This window comes from Hippocampus bargibanti, linkage group LG19 (genome assembly GCF_051943395.1).
Source record: "Hippocampus bargibanti isolate YZ-2025 linkage group LG19, ASM5194339v1, whole genome shotgun sequence".
In the NCBI taxonomy this organism is placed as follows: domain Eukaryota; kingdom Metazoa; phylum Chordata; class Actinopteri; order Syngnathiformes; family Syngnathidae; genus Hippocampus; species Hippocampus bargibanti.
This window is the reverse complement of record NC_142752.1, coordinates 10,850,624-10,873,012: the sequence shown is the minus strand read 5'-3', so window position 1 is coordinate 10,873,012 and position 22,389 is coordinate 10,850,624. Positions and strand designations below refer to the sequence as shown.

General features: G+C 41.6%; 1 protein-coding gene across 2 annotated transcripts in view; it reads right to left on the bottom strand.

Moving 5' to 3' along the window:
* The window catches only part of LOC148884000 (usherin), a 111,300-nt gene that overhangs the window by 72,717 nt on the left and 16,194 nt on the right, over positions 1-22,389 (bottom strand). The window contains exons 2-3 of one of the 2 annotated variants that reach the window (XM_089022013.1): positions 22,230-22,343; positions 9,118-9,158 (exon numbers count right to left, since the gene is read on the bottom strand). In XM_089022013.1, coding sequence (XP_088878139.1) covers positions 9,118-9,120 — 3 coding nt within the window. In that variant the 5' untranslated portion in view covers positions 9,121-9,158; positions 22,230-22,343. Of the gene's footprint in view, positions 1-9,117; positions 9,159-14,124; positions 14,240-22,229; positions 22,344-22,389 lie in introns of those variants that run through there. The other variant, XM_089022011.1, reaches the window with a different exon arrangement.

Sequence of the window (22,389 nt, the reverse complement as noted above, 5' to 3'; positions counted from 1 at the left end):
CCCGCCACATCATTTTTTTTCGGCCCACGAAAGCAAATCAAACTTATGACATTCCATGATGCTTGCTAAAATCCGAACCGAAATTTCATATTTTTGGATGTAAACCACAATAACAGTCATTATTCTTGACTTCAGATTTGAAAACTAGTTATGCATTACTTTTTTGTGCGCTCTATATGTAATATGTGAAGGGGATTAAACATTGTAATGGCTTCCCCAAATTCATAACGGCCTTCGAGAGGAAACCATAACTACAATGTGGCCCGCGGCAAAAAATTACTTTGACACCCCTGGAATACGGGATGGAGAGGAGTATGGGATGTGGGGGCTTAGATCGAGCACCAAAGACAAAGTCCAGGTTAATACAAAGTACCAATACAAGTTGACAGCGTCCCGTTTTCGTACCCGCTGTCCAGAAGAAGGAAGTGTGGAAGCGGGGAGGCGTGGCCTCGCCCTAGCTGTCAATCCGAACGTGACAATAGCGTTTATTTGCCGGAGCAGCATTGCACAAAATGACGATACAAAATAACTGTTTTGTAACAAACGCGTACGACAATTTTCTCCAGTATGACAGCACAGCAATCAGGGGGAGTGCGGGTTGTCCACCGACGCCGAGGCGGAGAGGGTGGGATAGCCACGGCGCAAACGTCGCGTCGGGCTCACGGTCGGCGCCGCCGCCTCTTTGAGACAGGTGACGTCTTCTGGCTTCTCCGTTAGCAGGGAGAGCCATTTTTGGAAAGCTCGCATGCATGGGAAGCCCTGCGGATTTGGCTCAGCAGAAAACGCATGGGCCGACACGGTAATAAAGATCGATAATGCGAAATATAAAATGATTAAAATGGCACTAAAAGTTATAAGATTTATAAATGAACTGTCAACCTTTAGGTATATCATAGTATTCAATAGAAAATGTTGCTTAAAAACAACAGATTGACATCGTATACTATCCTGTCGTATAGAAGATGCCAGCGTGTCATCATTTGTTATGATCCTCGCGTCAGCCATTTTGAATGCTTTTCAATTTACGACCGTTTGTCTTACGACCGTTTTGTCGGAACGGAACCCGACCGTAACTCGGATGTTACATGGATATAGCGCTTTAACAACAGCTGAAGCTGGAACAAAGCGGTAACATGGAAAAATGGAAATGCTGCCCCATTGTGAAAAGGAAAAAACATTTCCAGAGACCATGGCCAAAACAGTTAATTCCCAAGTTATATGGGTCTGGAGTTATCTGAGCTTGAAATGGGGGCGACTGTACAAAATACAATGCAATACAGTGGGACCTCGGTTTACGAACTCCTTGGCTTACGAACTTTTCGGTTTACGAACGTTACATTTATGAAAAATTTACCTTGGCATACGAAGTATTTTTCACACACCGAGCTGCCACAATGACTGATGTGTCCTTCGTGAATGAGCCCGTTCTCCAAACAAGGAAATGGCAGCGGACTTTTTTTTTATCCTCTATTCCCCGCCCCAGTCGTCGGTTAAAGCCACGTGATTGGTCAAGATCGCAGCAGTGGGGGATCGGGTTAAAGACAGAGAACGAGTGAGGCCGTTTTCCAAAAAACAAAATGGCGTCTTTGGTTAAAGCCACGTGATTGATCAAAAACCCAGCAGGGAGGGGGGGGGGGGTTAAAAATTAAAGAGACAGGCAGACAGAGAGAGAGAAAACACACACGAAAGGGAGAGGACAGAGCTTGAAAAAAAAGGAAAGGGAAAAAAACAAGTGGTGAGAAAATGGATAGAAAACAGTGACATTTGGACCCATTTCAACTTTGAGCAGAGTGGAAGGTTCAATATTCCATCATTCAGGCTCGACAAATAACCCGCACAAGTCATATGTACACTTGATGCAAAAAGCTATGAACCCAGCTAAACAGATCACAATTGATGAACTAGATACAATTATCACAGAGAAAGCAAGATGGTGAAAGATGGTGAAAGAACAAGGTTACGTACCTCATCAAGTATTTAATGCTGAGGAAACCGGACACTCCATTCCATCAAGCCATTAACGACCATCACAAAGGTAAATAGAATGACTTTATTGTACAGTACAGTTTATTTCTTTAATCATACTACTATAGCACATTTATTATACATAAAATAAGGTATATTTTGTCTAGTTTTAAGGCTTAGAAAATTAGAAAGTAGAAAATTATGTTTTATGAGGACCTGGGAACGCAATATTCTCATTTTAATGCTTTCCTATGGGAAATTATTTTTGGGATACACACTTTCGCCTAACACACTCTGGGAAACAAGTTCGTAAGCCAAGTTCCTACTGTACATACATATTGCTTTATATCACTAACATGGGCAAAGAGGCAAATGCTGCCGCCTCGTGGAAGGGAAAAACATTGTCAGAGGTCTGATTAGCCCTTTATTACACCCGCCAAGGCAAGAAAAAACAAAACTCAAATACATTCGGGAATGGCGCTCCGCGTCATGCTTTTCAATGCCGAATAAATTCGGGAATGCAAGTGAATGAGTGAACATTTTTTCTCGATATATTTTATATATTTTACATACAGTAAAGTCTCGTTATATCGATATTCAAGGGAGTCGGAAAAAATATCGATATAACCGGGACTATCGATATATCCGACCCTGTTTGCATGTAATTTTCTCCGTGCGTGCATAGAAATAGTATCGATATAACCGAGACTATCGATATATCCGATATCGATATAACGAGACTTTACTGTATTTTTTTGTAAAATGTTCATGTAATATTGCACATTGTTATTATTTTTACTGTTGTTATTATTATTATTTTTTTTCAACACTATGACATTTGTAACGTTACTGCATTTTTGGAATTTGAACAGCAAAGTTTTTGGTGACTTTTGAGTCAGATTATTTATTTCCTAAAATGTTTATTTACGGCACCGGTTTTTGATTGCAAATAAATTGAGATTTGCTGTGACCTCCAAAAGCAAATGCTACATGCCTAATTATACTGTCAGTTAAAAACATGAGCGTGTCAATATTGTCTCCTGGAATTTTCCAGTATGGCAGGGAACAAAGTGATGCAAAAAAAAGACTCAACTCAAAATTGTCTGGAGAGAGGCTTTCATTCCCCCTCCATGTGTTGCTTGTTCATGTTCCTTGGTGTGTAAGTAACAGTAAATGGGCCTTCCGTGGACTGGCACATAATTACCGCTAATCGCGTTGGCATTTACGGCTCAATAAAAGCGTTTGCGTGAGCAACAGACAGATGAGGAAAAAAAAGACTGACGCACCCCACACGAGAGGCTGCCCTTCGTGTGTGAGCAGACATCGAAAGGTTCTATGAGGGCGGTGGGCGGGGGGGCAGTGTTGTAATCGGCATCTCTGGGGACTGTCAAAAGCGACACCCAGGTTGTACAAATGCACAAGGAAATGGGAAGATACATTATCTGTACACATTCAAAAATATGTTTTCATACCATATACAATAAATAAATATATATACGATAAGAAAAATCCAATAATTGCGGTTGGCTTTTGATTCTTTGCTTGGGTGAGTGCATCTGCGACTTTAATTTGTTTTTTTGACTGAATCTCCCTCTAACCCAAACAAAATGGGTCGCACTGAGCGCACAGCGACGAACCAAAGGGAGATTCAAAAATAGTTATTGGGGGTGGGGGTGGTAAATTTTAGACTGATAAATAATAGAATAGGGAGACTTCAAAAGAAGCTCAGTTTCTTGACAGTGGATACAAATTCCTTTTGGAGGAAGATTAAAAGCCCATTAAACGCTTCATCTAAAAAAGATCACAGGACTGAGATGGTGTAATTGTTGCAGTTTTAAAGTCGTTTTTTGTTGTTGTTTTTCAAAATGCAGCTTTGACTAAATTGATCACCTCCTTTTCATGACATATGACCACATGGAGTGGGTCATTAGGGGTTGAGATCACATCAGAATTTATTATTTGTCATTCTACGGGGGTATTGGACTTTGGGCTAAGATTCGGCAGAGGTTCAGCCAAATCTTAACAGGTTTACATTTGAGTTTTGTTCTTGAGGATATGGTGTCTACCGCATTGATCCTTGTTGAACACCAAGATTTATCAACAACAGTCCATTCAAATAGCAGCGATGTCATCCAAATTTGAATGTAGTCGTAAAACCCTAACTGAATAACAATACAGTGAAACCTCGGCTTTAGCTAACGAACTTTTCGCCTTACGAACATTAAATTTGCGAGAATATAATCTTGGCATACAAACTATTTTTCTGGAAACACACGGAGCACCACAATGGCTGGCGGACTAGTTTTCGGCGGAAGAACACCAAACCACATGGCCGAACAGTGCCACTGTAGCTGCCGGCCTACTTTTCCACACCCCGTTTCTCTGAATGCATATGTCATTTGTCTTGTTATCACGGATACTTTTGCTGTTATGGGACAGAAAAAGACCCCACCACAGGCTAGTATCCAGCCTAAGACGACACAAAATAAAATTACGGTTGAGCAGAAGTAGTTCATCGAGAAACACGAACAAAGTGTGCGTTTGTGTGACTTGGCCCAGTAGTACCAGGATGCTAAGTCGACCATTGCTACCATCCTTCGGAACAAAGAAGCTATTAAAGGTGTGTGTGTGTGTGTGTGTGTTGGTAAAGGTGTTTCTGTGTTGTCTAAGCAACGGTCTCGGGCAATAGAAGAGGTGGAAAAACTTCTGTTAATTTGGATTAACGAAAAGCAGCTAGCCGCCGACAGCGCAAGTGAAGCAATTATTGCAGAGAAAGCAAAAAGGCAAATTCACTCAGATATCGTCAAGAGGCAACCTGGAAGTTCACCATTCATTGATGATTTTAAGGCTAGCCACGGTTGGTTCGAGATCTTTAAGCATCGTACAGGGATTCGCAGTGTCATTCGTCATGGTGAATCAGCAAGTTCTGACGATAAAGCTGCCGAAGCTTACAAGGAATCATTCCTCAAGATGCTGGAAGAAGAAGGCTATGTTCCTCATCAAGTGTTTAATGCTTGAAACCGGCCTTTTTTGGAAAAAGATGCCTAACCGGACCTTGATTACACAGGAAGAGAAGTCCGTCCGTGGGCATAAGCCAATGAAAGATAGGCTAACCCTCCTTCCAACAGTCCTTATGGAATGTGACTCTCCCTCCCACCTTCTCCTACTTAATTCTATCAAGCCATCAACGACCATCACAAAGGTAAATAAAATGACTTTATTGTACAGTACAGTTTATTTCTTTAATTACTATACCATAGCACATTTATTATATGTAAAATAAGGTATATTTTGTTTAGTTTTAAGGTTCATTTAGTAGAAAATTATGTTTTATGGGGAGCTGGGAACAGATTATTCTCATTTTATTTTTTATGGGAAATTAATGCTTGAAAGACACACCTTGTGCCTTACACACACTTTCTGGGAACCAATTAAGTTAGCAAGCCAAGGTATCACTGTATTTGATTAGAAAACACTTCCAGGACACATACCCAATTAAACAATACTTTCCCAGTGTTTCTCATCAAACTTTTCCTCTACACTTCTTTCGAGAACAACTAATTTCTGTAAAGTGGCATGAGTATCGAGCCTTGCAGAACCACACTAGCTTTGTACTTTTGGGACAGGCAATTTTGATATTCGCGACTGTAAACAGCCTTGCTTTCTAGGATCGCTAAAAACCGAATACCTCCCTTTTGTAAAGTAAGGTTGCCATGTTTTTGAAGTAATTGCAGCCAACAGGTAACTCAGTGGTAAAAAAAAAAAATATTTCATAGACCGTGTGCCATTATTGGAATTTTTAAGACCTAATAATTGTGTGACAGCTTAATGATAACAAGGTTCTAAAATCACAGTCATATTTATTCTCCAGAAAAAAACAGCATGTTGGGGCACTGGGGTCACACTGTACATAGAGCTAAAATCAAGTAAATTATTGTTTTATGTTCCCACAACATACCCGCCTTAACATCCGTTAATCTGCCGGCAGTAGACGCAAGAGCCGACTCCTGCAGAGACAGTTTCATTAGATTGCATCGCCATCCCAGCCTGAGTGGGAAGCAAGTTAATGGCTCTGACGTGCAAATATGACGCCCGACAAGCAACGCCATTGCCGCTTTTGATAAATTCAAAGCAGCGCGCAACGGTGCTTACTGATCCGCCTTTGAATTTCTCACATGATTGGGCTTTGTTTTACGTTTAGTCACCGCTCATTAAAATTTAACCAATTGCTTGGACAAAGTGCACTTGCGATAAACAACAGTGTCATGTTGTTAAAAACAAACCAAAAAAATCATGCATACTGTTCTTAATCAAATATTTTCACAATATGACCTTGTGAGCTGCATAAAGAGCCATTTTGGGAGACGATAAAGATTATATACCTGTTAATATCCCCTTCCTTCTTCCTTTCATAACTTTGCTGCTGTGAAATGTAAATGTCTCCACTGTGAGACTAATAAAGGCCAATCCAATCCAATATTGTTATATTGTGTGCAAATATCAGCTGCTCAATGGCCTCTTGACCAAATAAAGCTGGGACGGACGGGCCACTTTGGAATAAAATGAAGCTCTCATGTGGATTGAAATTATTCGCCAACAACAAATTTCCATCAGAGATGGGTTCCCTATCACAGGAGGTTTTTGACACATTTTTTTCGGTTCTGCAATATTTTTTCTCCATTCATTACAATTTTATGCTAGTTCAAATACAGTGATACCTCAGATTACGAACACTTTAGTTCACGAACTTTTCGCTTTACGAATATTAAATTCGCAAGAATATAATCTTGGCATATGAACTAGTTTTCGGCGGAAGAAAAAAACCCACAGCTGGTCCGCCAGCAGGTGGCTGGCGGACTAGTTTTCGGCGGATGAACACAAAACCACACGGTCGAACAGAGCAACGGTGGATGGCGGACTAGTTTTCCACACCCCGTTCCTTTTAGTGCAGACGTGGTTTGTTATTGAGTGGAGTATTTTTGCTATTATGGGACTGAAAAAGACCCCACAAAGAGGACACGAAGAGGACACAAAAGAAAATTACAATCGAGCAGAAGAAGGAGATCATCGAAAAACACAAACGAGGTGTGCGTTTGTTTGACTTAGCGTCCCATTGCTATGTGTGGCTAAGGATGTTTCTGTGTTGTCTAAGCAACTGTCTCAGGCAATAGAAGAGGTTGAAAAACTTCTGTTGATTTAGATTAACGATAAGCAGCTAGCAGAGGACCGAGTGAGTGAGGGTATTATCGCCGAGAAAGCACGGCAACTTCACTCGGATATCAATATCATCAAGAGGCAAAAACATCAACGACCATCACAAAGGTAAATAAAACTACTTTATTATGCAATACAGTCAATTTCTTTAATTAAAATACAATTGCACATTTATTATACGTAAAATAAGGTGTATTTTGTGTCATTAAGACTTATTATTATTAAAATTATGTTTTATGGGGACTTAGGAACGGATTATTCTCATTTTTAATGGTTTCTTATGGGAAATAAATGTTTGGCAAACAAACTGTTTGCCTTACACACACTTCCTGGGAACCAATTGAGTTCATAAGCTGAGGTATCACTGTATATCAATATCGCAACTCAAATCATGGATGTGTGTATTAAATGACATTGTTAAATTAAAACAAAGAAAAATGGGATTCACCCAAAAAAATCCCAAGTTTACTTAAATCTGTAATTACAATATTTTGTTTAAAACAATAATAAAAAGGGTAATGGTTGTGTCCCACAAGGCAATATACTAAGTCCACCGATTTTTATATAATGTGGCACATACATTAAAGCTGAAACTGTTTTCAGGAACATTAACAGCCCCAATGTGCATTTCTCTGTATTTGTATGTACGTGTTAAAATGTGCGTTGAGTGCCCGTGCAAGAAAAGAGCGTTAGCTCTCGTGCGGAACTGGACTCAATTAAAATAATAATAATAATAAAATGAAAAAAATGTGTCTCTTGGGTGTTGTGTAATACGTTTTTGAATGACAAATTCTTAAAAGCCAGACCTCAGCCCTCATGCACCACTGATCCGAGAATTAAAAGAAAACGTAGTGGTAATTGTGCATAATTGGTGCCAGAGTCAGCCGGCCCGGTGATGAAGCGGTGGCGTCTTGCCGGCGGGAAGGTCAAGCGCATCTATATGCAAATTGACAGCTTGCTCTGACTGAGAACACAACTGTGGAGTTCAATTTCACCTTGTGCCTCTTTCGCTTTGACAAGTGAGGAGGTTCTACTCGTCGCAGACATCAACTTTAACCTCGTATCCCCTCGCTCAGACATTAGGGGCATACACTGGCTCATTAAAAAAAAAATACACTAGAGCAAAGGACTCATCCCCACTTGCCTCTTCCACTACCTTCCTGCAACCCAAGTGGAACCAACATGTGGCTCTCAGACGGGCTCCAACCACTACAGCTTTGTGCCTTTAGATGAAGTAAAATAAAAGTGACATGACATCATCACCAACACACTCCCACAGCAGCTGCAGAGGATACTTGAGGAATACGGTGGCCATTTTTTTTGTGTGAAAAATAAAATATTGTGCTGGCTTTTGGGAGCGCTTGAATGAATCAAGAGCATTTCAGTTCATTTCAATTGAGGAAATTCATTTGATCCTTACCCACCCGAATGTGTGTTACACACACAAACATACGCACACACACACACACACACACACACACACACAAGGTCAATATTTTGTGTTTAACTGGAAGTAGAGTGCTGTGTGAAACAACAACACAATATTAAAGTCAATATTTCATATATTGAGCATTGCAATGCAGCAAAAAGACTCACAAGAGGATATGTAACGGAAAGCAATACTTAAACAAGAAAATTGGCGATATGAAATACATCGGCAGTTTTCCAGTATGATCCTGGTATGACACGGATTTGGAGCGCTCACAAGAATATGACATTAGCTTAATGCTAACGCATCATGGGAAAGCAACATTTGGACATGTCTGACAGGTGATTTGGCAAAAGAATACTAGCAAAGGGCTGCTTTATTTCGATGCTTTATTCCCATTTATTTTGACTTCAATCTGTGGTCCCTAACCCTTCTCGTGTCGCGGCATTTTGAGATGGACCGATACGCAAACAGAATAACGGCAATAGATTCAAAATAGTTCAACTCACCATTCCTGTGGAAGGTGGCAAGGAGTGTGAGTCTTTCCAACCTGTAATGAAAAATGTAAGACATAACAGCTGTCATTTTGTTTTGGTCATGACAAAAAAAGACCAAAAAAAAGCATCATCGTCTCTTCTGCAAGACTGTCCATGCAGATTGGCCAAATTCGCTTTTGAAATGTTCTGTAACCTGTTTTGCACCTGAGATCCTTTGGCACATTTATGACCCACCGTTTAAGGATGACTAAAGTCAAACCGATTACCCACTTTGCAAAGACACAAGTAGTCTGGGAATGAAAAACAAAACATTTTGCCGTTTTTTTTAATTATTTTTTTTACCTTGCGGCAAAACTTAAAGACAGCAATGATGCTGAGAAGTAGGAAAACACACACGGTCACACCAGTGCACACACCAGTAGCAACGCACTGGGTACACTTTGCGCAAACATGGTCAAGGAAACATAAGCACCTTGAAAAAGGGTGGCCAAAATGCTGCCGGGGGGAGGGGGGGGGGCATTCATCACCGGCTTTGCTTGTGCAATGGCAGCCGGTGTGCAAAGCCAGCCATTTGGTTCTTTCTCTCTCTTTGGGACTAGCAATAATTAAATCATTGATCACGCAAGGTCATGGATTGATTTCCTGGGCCCATTTTTTCCTGTTGTGACCAATAAAAGCAGAATGATACCTTTGGACACTTTTTTTGCACAGAGAGTAAAAAAAGAGACCCTCACTGAGTAGGCGCATAAATCATTAACACTTCAGCTTATTCGAGGAAAAAGGCGTCCTTCGGCTTTCCATGTAAATGGAAGATATTGACTGTTTTCCGTGATAAAACGCTCTGTCAGGAGATTTCTGAGAAGTTTTTCAATACATTAGATGTAATTACAAGATAACTGCTGGAAACGTGTAAGACTGAATGGCGTATGACTCAATTGTGGACATACAGCGAAAAACTTTTTTTTTTTTCAGTTTTCCGGATTCTGAGGGGGGGCCAAGGCAAAAAATGGCCTCCAATGATGCTCTTTTGAGTTGATGCTCGCTCAAATCTTCCCTTGCACTCAATAGCGAAAAAAAAGGCTTTTTTAAAACAAAAACTTTACATTTGTTGAGGTGTGGGATAGCCTCATGACAACCTGCTGAGATATATTGCAGGCAGTGACGTGCAGTTAGGGGAGGCAGGTGAGGCCGTGCCTCACCTGTCATTATGGAAATATCAAATGAAAAACTAAATTAAACAGTTATATTCATTTAGTAATGTATACTTTAAAGTTCATTTACATTTAACTTCACCATTTGTGATTTTTTTTTTGCAAAATCGCTGAGAAAGTAAAGACGAGCGGTGAGGCAGCAGCCGGCTGAGCCTCACCATGTATTGTGCAATGACTGCTAACTGTGCTGGTTTGCTCTGCAGTTAGACCTCATTGCATGTTGCTATTAAAGTATTCAAACACTTTTAGCAGATGAACTACATTTCTACAGTTTAGCTGGTGTATATAATGTACAGTCACTGTACATTATAAACACTGTACTACAGTGTTTATTTTATTTTGATTAAAACTGTGTGCATAGGTGAGGCACACAGTTCTCCTGCCTCATGACTGGGGGCGCTGGTGATTCCAGAGATACTTGCGACTCCACGGCTGCAGAATAATAGAATTAGTGACAGCAAGCTACAGTAAACAGTTAGCAAGTTAAGTGCAACAATCCAGTCATTTTTTTCGTGTTCCTTGCCCTTATTTTCAGAATTGAGGATTACATATCTAAATTTAAAGAATTTTCTAAACTGGACTTACAATCGAAGCAGGAAATAACAATTAAAGGAAAACCAACATCGGACTGTATAGCTCACAAGCGGTGAGGGATGGATGTAAATCTCCTGGACAGCTTTTCATATTTTTGGTCCAGAAGGATCTCACTGAAACTATTCCTAAGGCGACAAAGTTGTCCAGCTCGTGCTCACGGTTCCAGCTACTACAGCATCAGTGGAGCGGTCATTCTCAGCACTGAAAAGACTGAAAACATACAGTCGGAACAGGACTGATCAAGGACAACTTTCTCCACTGGCAGTAATCTCCATTGAGACAGGGAGACTTTTAAAACTGAAGATAAGGAAGGCTTCGACAAAGAAGTTATCGATGCCTTTTTTTCAGAAGGAGCGGCACACGGACTTCATTTATAAGTAAAGGTAACATGATATTTTTTTCAATTCTTTTTTTCTATGCTACAGTTTGTAAATACATATAAAGAATGTCGACACGACATTTTAAACAAAACATGTTAATTGTTGCCAATCAAGTGGTGAATAAGCTACTCTGTAGAGTTCATATGTTTATAAATCCGACTGCGATGACGTCAGTGCCTCACCAGCCATGAACCTCATCGCACGTCACTGATTGCAGGCATTGGCGAATACAACTTTTATTCTTGCATTCATTTTTCCTCGCTTATTTGTCCTCACTCGGGTTGCGGGGTTGCTGGACCCTATTCCAGCCCTCTACAGGGACTAGGCGGGGGACACCCTGAAACATTTGCCAGAGCACACAGAGATGAAAAACCACTTGTGCTCACACTCACACCCAGAGACATTTTTTAGGGTTCTTGCAGCCTGCCATGCACATTTTTACAATGTGGGAGGAAACCGGAGTACCCAGAGAAAACCCATGCAGTCCCAGGGAGAACATGCAAACTCTGCACTGTGAAGTCGACGTGCTAGCCACTTTACCATCATGCTGCAAAAATGTTTTTTTATGGCAGTGCAAAAAATGTTTTCATATGTTCGCGTAGGTGCTGCCAGTCCCACAACTATGGACATGTCCTGATCATAATGTCATTCTTTGACACATTTTTTCCCCTCCAGAGGCTTCAAGTAGGTGAATTTTCTCGGATGTTCTCGTCCTTCAGCTCCTTTCACAACAAGCCTGAATGAAGGTTTTTTTTCCTGAACGAATTCAATAAATCAAATGGTGAAAAATGGAAGGTACAAGAAATAGCACCCTGTCGAGACGAGGTGGGAAGCTGAGAATACCAGGCTGAAGAAGTCAAGGCTGCAGAAAATTGCAGCCCCACCATCCACCCCCGCGGCTTCCCCCCCAGTCCTCTCCCAACCCTTTCATTCAAAGAGCTTGCATGACATCCGGAGATTATTGACTCGAAATTTGCGCTGGGCTTGAGAAGGCAAGCACAAGAGGAAGGCAGGCAGCAGGAGGAGTGAGAATGCGGGAGGTGGGAAATAATGTGTGCTGATGCAAAGGCTGCAAGGCTAAATGGAGACAGAGAGAGAGAGAGAGAGAGAGAGAGAGAGAGAGAGAGAGAGAGAGAGAGAGAGAGAGAGAGAGTCAGATTAGAGATGAGGCAACATTTGTTTAAGATGGTAGTGGTGGGGAGGAGGAAGGGGTCGGGGTTAGAATGCAGAGAAACTGCATGGATACTTGCACAAAAGTATTTGGAACACTGGACAATAAAATGAAAAAATAGGCACATTGCTTAATTTAAAAGTAATCAAAACATATGTTAAGTAATAAAGATATTTTTAAAACAAATTTATTTGCAAAAAATGAAAAAAATAAAAAATGGAAAGAAAATGTGTTATGTACATATCTGTCTGTATATGTGCATGTGCCTGTGACAGGCGGTGTCTGCTATGTCATCAATCCATATGTTGCTTCACTGTTCGTCTTCGTGACAATGCCACATAGATGCATTTTGTTAGCCTGTCTATGGAGTTTCCCATTATGTGTTAGCATTAAGCTACTGACTTTTTCTGGTTGTTGAATATTCATTCATTCATTCTCTGAACCGCTTTATCCTCACTAAAGATAGACACAGATCCTATCTCGGCTGATCCTATCTCCACTGTCTTCGGGCAGTCGGCAGGGGGCACCCTGAATCGGTTGCCAGCCAATCACAGGGCACAATGAAACCAACAACCATCTGCGCTCACACTCAAAACGAAGGACAATTTGAAGTGTTCCATAACCTGCCATGTATGTTTTTGGGAATGTGGGAAGCAATCAGAGTACTCGAAGAAAACCCATGGAGGGATGGGGACAACATGACAACTCCACATAAGAAGGCCGGTCTAGAGCTAACCACTCGATGACCGTGGCACCCTAGTTGTTGAATAGAAAAACACATTTTCTTAGAAGACTTATTTTTGAAGACTGCCAAAAGTGCTGCTCGTTGTGAAGCGTTCACTGCCAACGTGCGACACTGGTATCACACATTTTCTGACCTCTGTTACACCGGGGTGCATTTCAATCTGAGGCTATAATCAACACGTAGAAAATCTCGAACAAGCAAGATCTCTTAATAATGTCTTCTGGTGGTGAAAAGAACAATGGCTGTCAAATTTCTCAAACGTCGCAAGAAGCGTGACCTTTACGCTTCCGAAACTCGTGCCCGTTTCAGCTCATTGTTTCGATGTCGGACCTGAAAATTGGTTTCATTATTGCCGCTTGGATCGCACCTTTTTACGGCAAAAAGTGGATGTTTTCTTTTCAGACGCATGATCAGCCACCTGAAACGTTCGCTTGGTTCTCTTGCAAGCGAGTAACAGTCAAGTTATTGTCTACTAAGCTATCGGAGCAGGACATTTTTTTTTAAAAAGGACGTATGAAAATGTAATTCCCTCCTTTGGCAGCAGACTGTAGAGATGATTGTTTCACACGGAAGAGAGATAGACACGCCACGAGGTGTTTATTTCCTCATTTCCTGTCTTATCGCTCTCGTTAATTGAGTTGTGCCGGGGTCACAAATGACACCAGCCGCTGCGCTGAGCAAATATTGGACTTGTGTGACCATTATAAATCATTGATTGCGTACTTAAAAAGAGGTGGGGGGAAACCACACTGTGTATTGATCAATGCTCAATACCAAAGCATGAGAGAGGCAGTTTTTTTAGAGGGGGTTTTGGGGCATTGGGTCTAACAAACAAAGTGTGAAGATTAACTATAATCCAATTCTGACAGAGCAGCAACACAACAGCTCAAACGGTAAACAATGCCGAGGATTACCGACACATTGTAATTGTTGAGTGCAGGTTGCAGGCGACCCTCCTGGCTCCCCAGCGACACCGCTGCCAATCTACGCCTCCCATGAGCACCGAAGGAAAGAGCCTGCGCAGGGGTCTCACCCCTCTTTTCACCAGCAAAGCATCCACCTGCAACAGATGCCAGGTAATACACCTATATTTTGTTAATGATTTTTTTTAATTTAGCGCCATCATAAACACCACAGCTGTATCATACTAAGTGGGAACAGCTGGCAGAACGCAAGAATAAATCAGCACCACTTAATGCGATACATCCTCTTTGTTTGGACAAAAAAAAATCAGTTGTGAAAAAAACCTGTTTGTTGTTGGAGGACTATCGGTTATTTGGCAAAAAAAAACAGATGTTGACATTTTGAAGTTTAAGATGAGGGACTAAATAAATTGCATATCAGGGCAGAAAGGCACCATAGAGGTGAGGCTTGATCACACATGCACTTCATAAGTCCACTCTCTGCACAAAGCTGAGATGGGGGCTTTGATTAGTCACATATTAGGGATCCCCTAAGGGAGCATGCTTATGAAATTGCATTGCAAACTTTGCAATTTCTCCACAAACGGAGACAAGTTAATTCTCCCGACACCGGCTGTCCATTAATTCATCATCGTGCACTTTGACGATCCGCTTGGCCTCCGAATTCAAGCCCCTACATCGCAACTATTGTCACACACGGTGACTAATGAGGACTCGGCAGCCATCGCGGGAAGCTAAGGTCCGCCGTGGGAGTGTTTGATGGAAGAGTAAGCTGGGGAGTCACACAGGGGAGAGAAGGGGGCACACAAAGACGATGCTCACATGGCTTCACACACAGGAGGGCGGCTTCGACATATCTGCTGGTAGCTAATACACCAACACAATTGGGTAAAATGAAGGACTTGAAACTTTGAAGCACCACAAACAATGCTGTTGCCCAATTTGAGTGATTACAAAAAGTAAATCATAAAATATATAAAAGGAGGCTTGAAAACGGTGAAAAAAAAAATCAATCTCCACTCTCAAACAATGTGGAGTCCATCTGATAAAAAACACTGAAATCAAATACTGCTCAGGTGTCAATGAGTTCCCAGACAACTGATAGAGAATAGACAGAATAGTAGTTATCCTGTTTAAAAGTTTCATCTTGTTGAATGCATGGTTGGCCGAACAGGTGTGGCCACAAGGGCTCACTTTGATATGAACAGACCCAGGCTGTTAAGCTATCATCCTTGAGTAAGAAATCTAGCTATGGGCAAAGGGAGTATTTGTGGATATTTTGTACAGAGCGTAAAGGAGTACTTGGTACGCTCCTGTATGAGAAGAGCTCGTTAGACAGGTTACAAATGTATCATTAGTTAATGCAAAGGCCACCCATTAAAATGTCTACATTCAGTTAGTTTATGGATGTTGGTGCTTGTACCAGGGGACGTCCAGGAGTGTGGTATTCAAATAAAGCAGGCTGTGTTTTACTAATGGCTGTGTTAGAAGGCTGTGTTAATCTATCACTTGCATTTGCATGAACTATTAATAAAAAGCTTGGCAGGGGCTGCAGAGGTCGGGCTTCCTGAAAACTACGCCCCCTGCCGGCAGTCAAAGATCCTCTTCCTGAGTTTGAGTCTTTGTTCAAACTGTCGGAGCAAATATCTCTGACAACAACCCAGGGCTGGCAGTATCTTGGGTTTTTGAACCCGCAGCATCTGTGTGAAAGGCAGTTGACTTACACTCACACGCTTTTCACAACAGCCTTGCTTTACAGTGGGAAACTAGTGACGGTCCGCAAGGGTCAATACGACGCACCCTCCACATCAGCGTCAAAATGACTTGAACATTCCAAGTACAGTGATACCTCGGTTTACCAATGCTTTAGCTCACGAACTTTTCGCCTTATGAACATTAAATTCACGGGACTATAATCTTGGCATACAACCTAATTTTCAGGAAACACGGAGCGCCACAAAGGCTGGCAGACTAGTTTTCTGCGGAAGAACACCAAACCACACGGCCGAACAGTGCCACCGTGGCTGCCGGACGACTTTTCCACACACCCTTTCTCTGAGTGCATGCGTGGCATACGTGGTTGGCTATCGAGTGGATACTTTTGCTTTTTTGGGACCGAAAAAGACCCCACCACAGCCTAGTGTTCAGTCGAAGAGGACACAAAAGAAAATTACGGTCGAGCAGAAGGAGATCATCGAGAAACACGAATGAGGTGTATGTTTGTCTGACTTAGCTTCCCAGTCCCAGTATGCCAAGTCGACCATTGCTACGTGTGGCTAAGGGTGTTTATGTGTTGTCTAAGCAACGGTCTCAGGCAATAGAAGAGGTTGAAAAACTTCTGTTGATTTGGATTAATGAAAAGCAGCTCGCAAGGGACCGTGTTAGTGAGGATATTATCACAGAAAAAACACGGCAACGCCACTCGGATATCATCAAGAGGCAACTACATCAATGGCCATCACAAAGGTAAATAAAACGACTATTATACAGTACATCTGTGTAAGTTCTCAGTCGTACAGGAGTGGTCCATCGATGAAAAGGTTTCTTCAGCCGTCATCTGTACTTCAAAGAAGGGAACTTGGAAACAGATTATTCTCAGTTTCAATAGATTCCTATGGGAAATTAATGTTTGGAAGACACACTTTTCGCCTTACACAAACTTTCTGGAAACCAATTAAGTTATTAAGCTGAAGTACCACTGTAGCATGATTATGACACTTAAGATCGTCAGTTGAGTTGAGAGTTGAGCGATGATAATGACCCCGGAAAATCTTAGACTTCTGACAATCGGGCCTTTGCATAACTGACAGACAACTGGGGATAATTGTCCCATTTGTCCGTTAATCAGTTTGCCGGCAGCCTGCTTGAGCTTCTGGCGCTAGCAACGATCAAACACTAGCACGTTTTTCTTGGTGACTGCAGCGCGTTTTAAAATCTGTGATGTGCTCCTAGCTCAGCGCAACTAAAACAACAAAACATGGCTGCAGGCGGCATCAATCAGAGAACCATTTTAACTGCCGAAAGCTAATTAGTTTACTGAAAACCCGTGTAATCTTATTTTGCAGACTTTTCCTCAAGAGGATGTAAAATCTCCATGTCACTTTTCATGCTAACAGTGTTATAAATCGAGGCAGAGCGCTACACTTGCACTTTTCCTTGGTCAAAGACTTAAAAGGGCAATTTTCCCCTTGGACTCATGAATATTAATTCCTGATTTTAATCTGACTTGAATCGGGGGAGCGTGCAATCCCATTGAGTCCTCGTCATAGTGTTGACACCATCGCGTTGTCACCAACTCTTGAGCTTCCATCAATTTCACTCTGGTTGCAATTGCGCGGCGCATACGACCCAGGGTCGCATTAAATGGCATTCGCGCAAGCGCGTGGGGATGACTCCTCTCGGGACAATTAGTCCTCGCCAACGCTTGGCTGTCATAACATTTGGAGCCGCCGACTGCGACCCCGCCTGACCTCTTCTGACATGGCCGAGTTCTGCTGTGCAATAGCGCACACGGTCTGCTGATGTCGGCACATTTGTGTTATGGGACCTGAGCCGCTTCGCTGGAACTGATTAGCACTTTTATTCCCCCCCACCTTCCCTCTTGCCGACGCCGGCTTGCATACCAATGGATCTGTCCAACCGCTCCCGCCCAGTCGGATACATGCCCCGAGCGCAAATTAGATGAGGGGACAGCGGCGGGGGAGGCAGATATGATGCTAATATGTCATATAAATACGCTTGCAGCCATTGATGAAAAATGGCCGTTACAGTTGAACCTCGTTACAACGTACCTTGAGGGACATAAGGAAATCTTGCACATTATAACGACAGTTTGTTGTGACCATTTCCAATAAAATGGCCGCCAACTACGATGTATAATAAAGCATGAATATTTATAGTTGTAAAAATATGAACAAGTAATGCGGTACAAAATGCCTTCTTCAGTACAGGATTTTGTGCACCCTTAAGCTGTTGATTATCATCTTTCAATCAGTCGCCCAGAAACTCCATGATCATCAACTTTGCCAATTTGAAAAGTGAGAGACAAGTTCAGGCTCCACAGACAGCTAGATTTGCCTCAGTTTGCTATGGTCTCAGACCACTGCGGTGTGTCTCCAGAAGTACAATATACAAGTCGATCAGTAGCATTTCATAGGGCATAAAAAGGGTTGAGGGCCCAGTTAGCGCCTCACAGTTCATTGCAACAAAGGGCTTGTCATTATTTTGAGGAAAAAAATCTGGTCGTGAGAATAAAGTTTCCGTGACAGTGAAGGTGTTTGTTGGAAGTAAAATCGGCAAACTGAATGATGTGTAATGGGGACTTTGAAATGAGAATGTCATCAGGTTCAATTGTATAACTTTCACTTTCATCAGCGGACCATATAAATCAGGTGCAATTGCCATCAGTGAGACATTTTAGTGCACACAGCTCGAAACGACCAAAAAATAAGAAAGAAGCATCTGCGCACAGCGCCGATGTCTATGTGGAGCTGTCCTGGTTTGGAATTGAAGCAGATTTTCAAGGGACAGGAGACGTGAGACATTCTCGTTTCGTCAACAGATGCTACAGCTTTGTGTATGCTTTCAAAACTTAGCTTGTGGCAGACGTGCACATTTCACCATGATGTCTCTGATCCACTGGTGAAAAGGATTCTTTGATCGTTTTGAAGACATTGGAATTGCCATTTTTTTTCTCATTCCTGAAGACTAATAAGAAATGTTGATGTAGGTTATGCTTATTTGTGCTAAGTGTGCTTGTGTTAAGTGCGATACATTTCCGTATGTATATTTGACAACTTTGCGGGAGTTTATATCACACATTGGGGTGCGCAAACTCTCCTCTCCTCGACTTTTCTCACAAAGGGGATACGAGGAGGCAGTTGGCATTCAAAGTCATGTGGACGAGCTTGTGGTGTGTCAGCCGAGAAAGTCCCGAATGAATTGCGGTCTGACGGGAGCCGATAAGAGACCATCCGCCGGGAAGCTGCTTCTCAATCACATGCGGGGCATGAGGCTGTATCGACACACACAAGTGGTCTTTTGCAAAAAGTGTTTTATTTTATTTATTTATTTTTGTATGCCAGTCTATTGCAGTTACATTTTGCAGTTTGTGTTAGACATTTCGGAGCTTCTGTTTCACGGGGGAATATTTTGCCAAACGAATTACTCACATTAGCAAAAAAACAAAATGTTGCCGTGTCAAAAACTTTTCTAATTTCCTGCCCAGTCGATTCGACAGATGTCCCAACAGAAAGACGTTAACATCATTCTCAATTAAAAGGGATCCAATGGTACACTCATACTTGTTTTAGTTGCAAACTAAGACTTAGACTCAAGACCCCCATTTTTTTTCTTTTTGCAAGATTCAGAATCCATGAGTGACAGAAAAAAACATAAAAAAACTACATAAGGAGAAATAAATCAGCATGGTCTTTCCTTGGTGGATGACCAGTTCATTCTGCGCTGAATTCAGTGGTGGGCTGTGCAACTCTAGGCCTTCAGTAGTGCTACGTCAGCTGCGGGTGCTGTTCACCAGGAAATAACTTGTGACTTGAAGAAATTTAAGAAATACTGTCATTAAATTGTTTGAATTTTTACCTTCAACGTGATGATAACTTCATAATATTGCAATATTATTTGCTATTTTTGCTAGATTCTGAGGTTTATGATGTTCTATTCTTGAAAAGTCCGTCTTGAAAATGGATTTAACAGTATATCGGCAACCAAATCCATTTATTCTCCTTTTTCAGCCATTGTGGGTTGACAAAAAACGCTATTAAATCGACACAACGATATATTTGCTTGTGCAGCTCGCTACAGATATAGCCCGCCTTGGGTTCTCAACTCAAACTGTGATTGGTTAAAGTAACAGTTAAATTGACACATTTGATGCGACAGGGCCTGCATAACAGATTGTGAAGGCGTTTTCTGACCTTGGTAACAAATGATGAGTGAAATGTGATTGGTTAAATGCTTGAATACGAAACACATCTGGAAGCAGCACAACAGGGGGAAAACAATGAAAGGAAGCTGAAAGACAATTTGGAATTATTTAACAAGAATTCATGGACAAAATATAATTCACATTAGTCTGTGATTCAGATATTTTTAGGCCAGTGGAGAAGGCCTTGCAGGCTGATGGGCTACCACTGGCTGAATTACACGGCGTGATCTATTTTTCACCAAACGGGCTGGTTCAAATGTAGTTAAGTGAACTACGTGCACTTATTGCCATCCCCGAATAAAACACCAAACATCATCTTTCCACATACAGGACGACGTTTCTGCCCAGCAGTGACAGAATGTTGGAAGTGTGAAATAACATAGGCCATTTCTTACGCTTGAGCGCAACTGCACGGTCTCTGCATTTTGAGGCCACTTTGCACTGATTTAGAATCTTCACTTAAAGGACAACCGACGCCTTCGGACAAGTTGTCAATAATTTGTAAAATTGCTTCAAATGACTTCTACTGGGCGTATTTTACAAAGATTCCACCACATATAGCTATATTTTACGTTTTAAGACTCACACTCAATATGTTTTGTTTTGAAGTCTTGTTTTTGAGTTGGTGACGATCCCCACGTGACGTCACATTTGGAACGCCCCTGACCGAGAAAGCGACACACAATGCATTTTGCGGTACTTCGTTTGGTCTGAAAACGTGTTGATCCGTGTTGATGGCGAAATTAGAAGGAAAACACATAAATAACGCGATGGTGAATCGTTGTGTGTTGCACCGAGCATCTATTTGATATTCGAGAACAAAAATTCTAAAACAAATCAGCCTGTTTCCACTGAGCTTTGTCGCCATCTTGTGCCTCTTTTTGGTGCTACATTTCCCCCTCCCAGATACCTCAAAATGACACGGAATAAATTCTTTAATCGATTGCAAACATGTATGCTTTCCTCTTCAGAACCATTTGAATCATATTCATAACTGGATGAGTAACAAGAAAGCATGTTCTCCAAATCTGAAGCCATTGTTTTGATTCTCGAGCAAGGCAAGACGTCTTGGCATGACATCACGAACAAGGCGGTGGGACCTTCTGAAACTGGCCACTTCCGGTTTAATTTTTTTTGCAGTTTCAGCACACTTTGTCATTTTTATTGGTGTGCAATTGACTAAAAATATCATACTGCGTGTTTTGGGTATTTTAGATGCTATAAAACATTTTTCTGATGTCAGTTAGGAAACAAAAAAGTGATGTTGGTTGTCCTTTAAATGTGTGAGAGGAATCCATGCATGCATTGCTTCGGCTGCTGCAAATTTACTGATTTGGAACATTGACCAGAAAAGTGCTTTTAGATTTTCAGCACACATTTTTAAGTTTATTTATGTATGTATCTATTTATTTATGCATTTATTTATTTATCCATCCATTCATTTATCATTCATTCATTCATTTATTCATGTATTCATTCATTTATTAGCTTTTAGGGACAGAGGTAATCTCGTGAATAGTAAAAGCAGCCATTCTGCACTACAACTGGCCTTTCTATATACAGTACAAAAACACAAGATGATCATCTGGAGCAGTTCAAAATGAACATTTATATCACAACATGACAAAAATATTTGTGAAACTATGGATAATCAATCAATTCCAGAAAATAAAATGAAGAGTGTGGTTTTTTGGGGGCTAAAATATTTCCAAAAATTCCCATAATCAGACCCAAATTAATGATGCCAAGTCACAAGTGATGGCGACGATGAAAGTTTCAATCACATCGGTCAGTGCGACTGATTCTGAGGGCAAATTATTGCCATGGCAACATAGCAGGCTAAAATTCGATTGGACAACAAAAAACATCTAACATGGTCACTCAAATCACCAATGCCAAGAGAAACGCCATAAAAAAGGCACCGGGAATAGATTCTTTCCGGTCACTCACAGGGCCAATTTCCGTTTGCCAGGTTTGGTCTGTTTGCCTCGTGTCAGGACCATGAACTTTGGAGGGTGGGGGAGTACTCCACTTACCGCTACGTCATAAACAGGCAAGTCCTCTCAGACGCAAGTGTAAATACACAAAGGCTGAGCACTGAGGGGGACACTTTTGTTCTATGTGTGTGAGTGTGCGCCTGTTCGGCAATATCTCACCTTAAAAAAAGCCCCCCGCCCCTTTCCTCTTTGCCCGCCACTGCTGGAAACAAAGAGCGAGGGACTGTTACATGTCGGCGCAATCCGCCACCATCTGGGAGAACGACTCGGAAGCTGTGTGAGAGGAAAGAGGAAAGCACACATTGCTGATGAGGAGGAG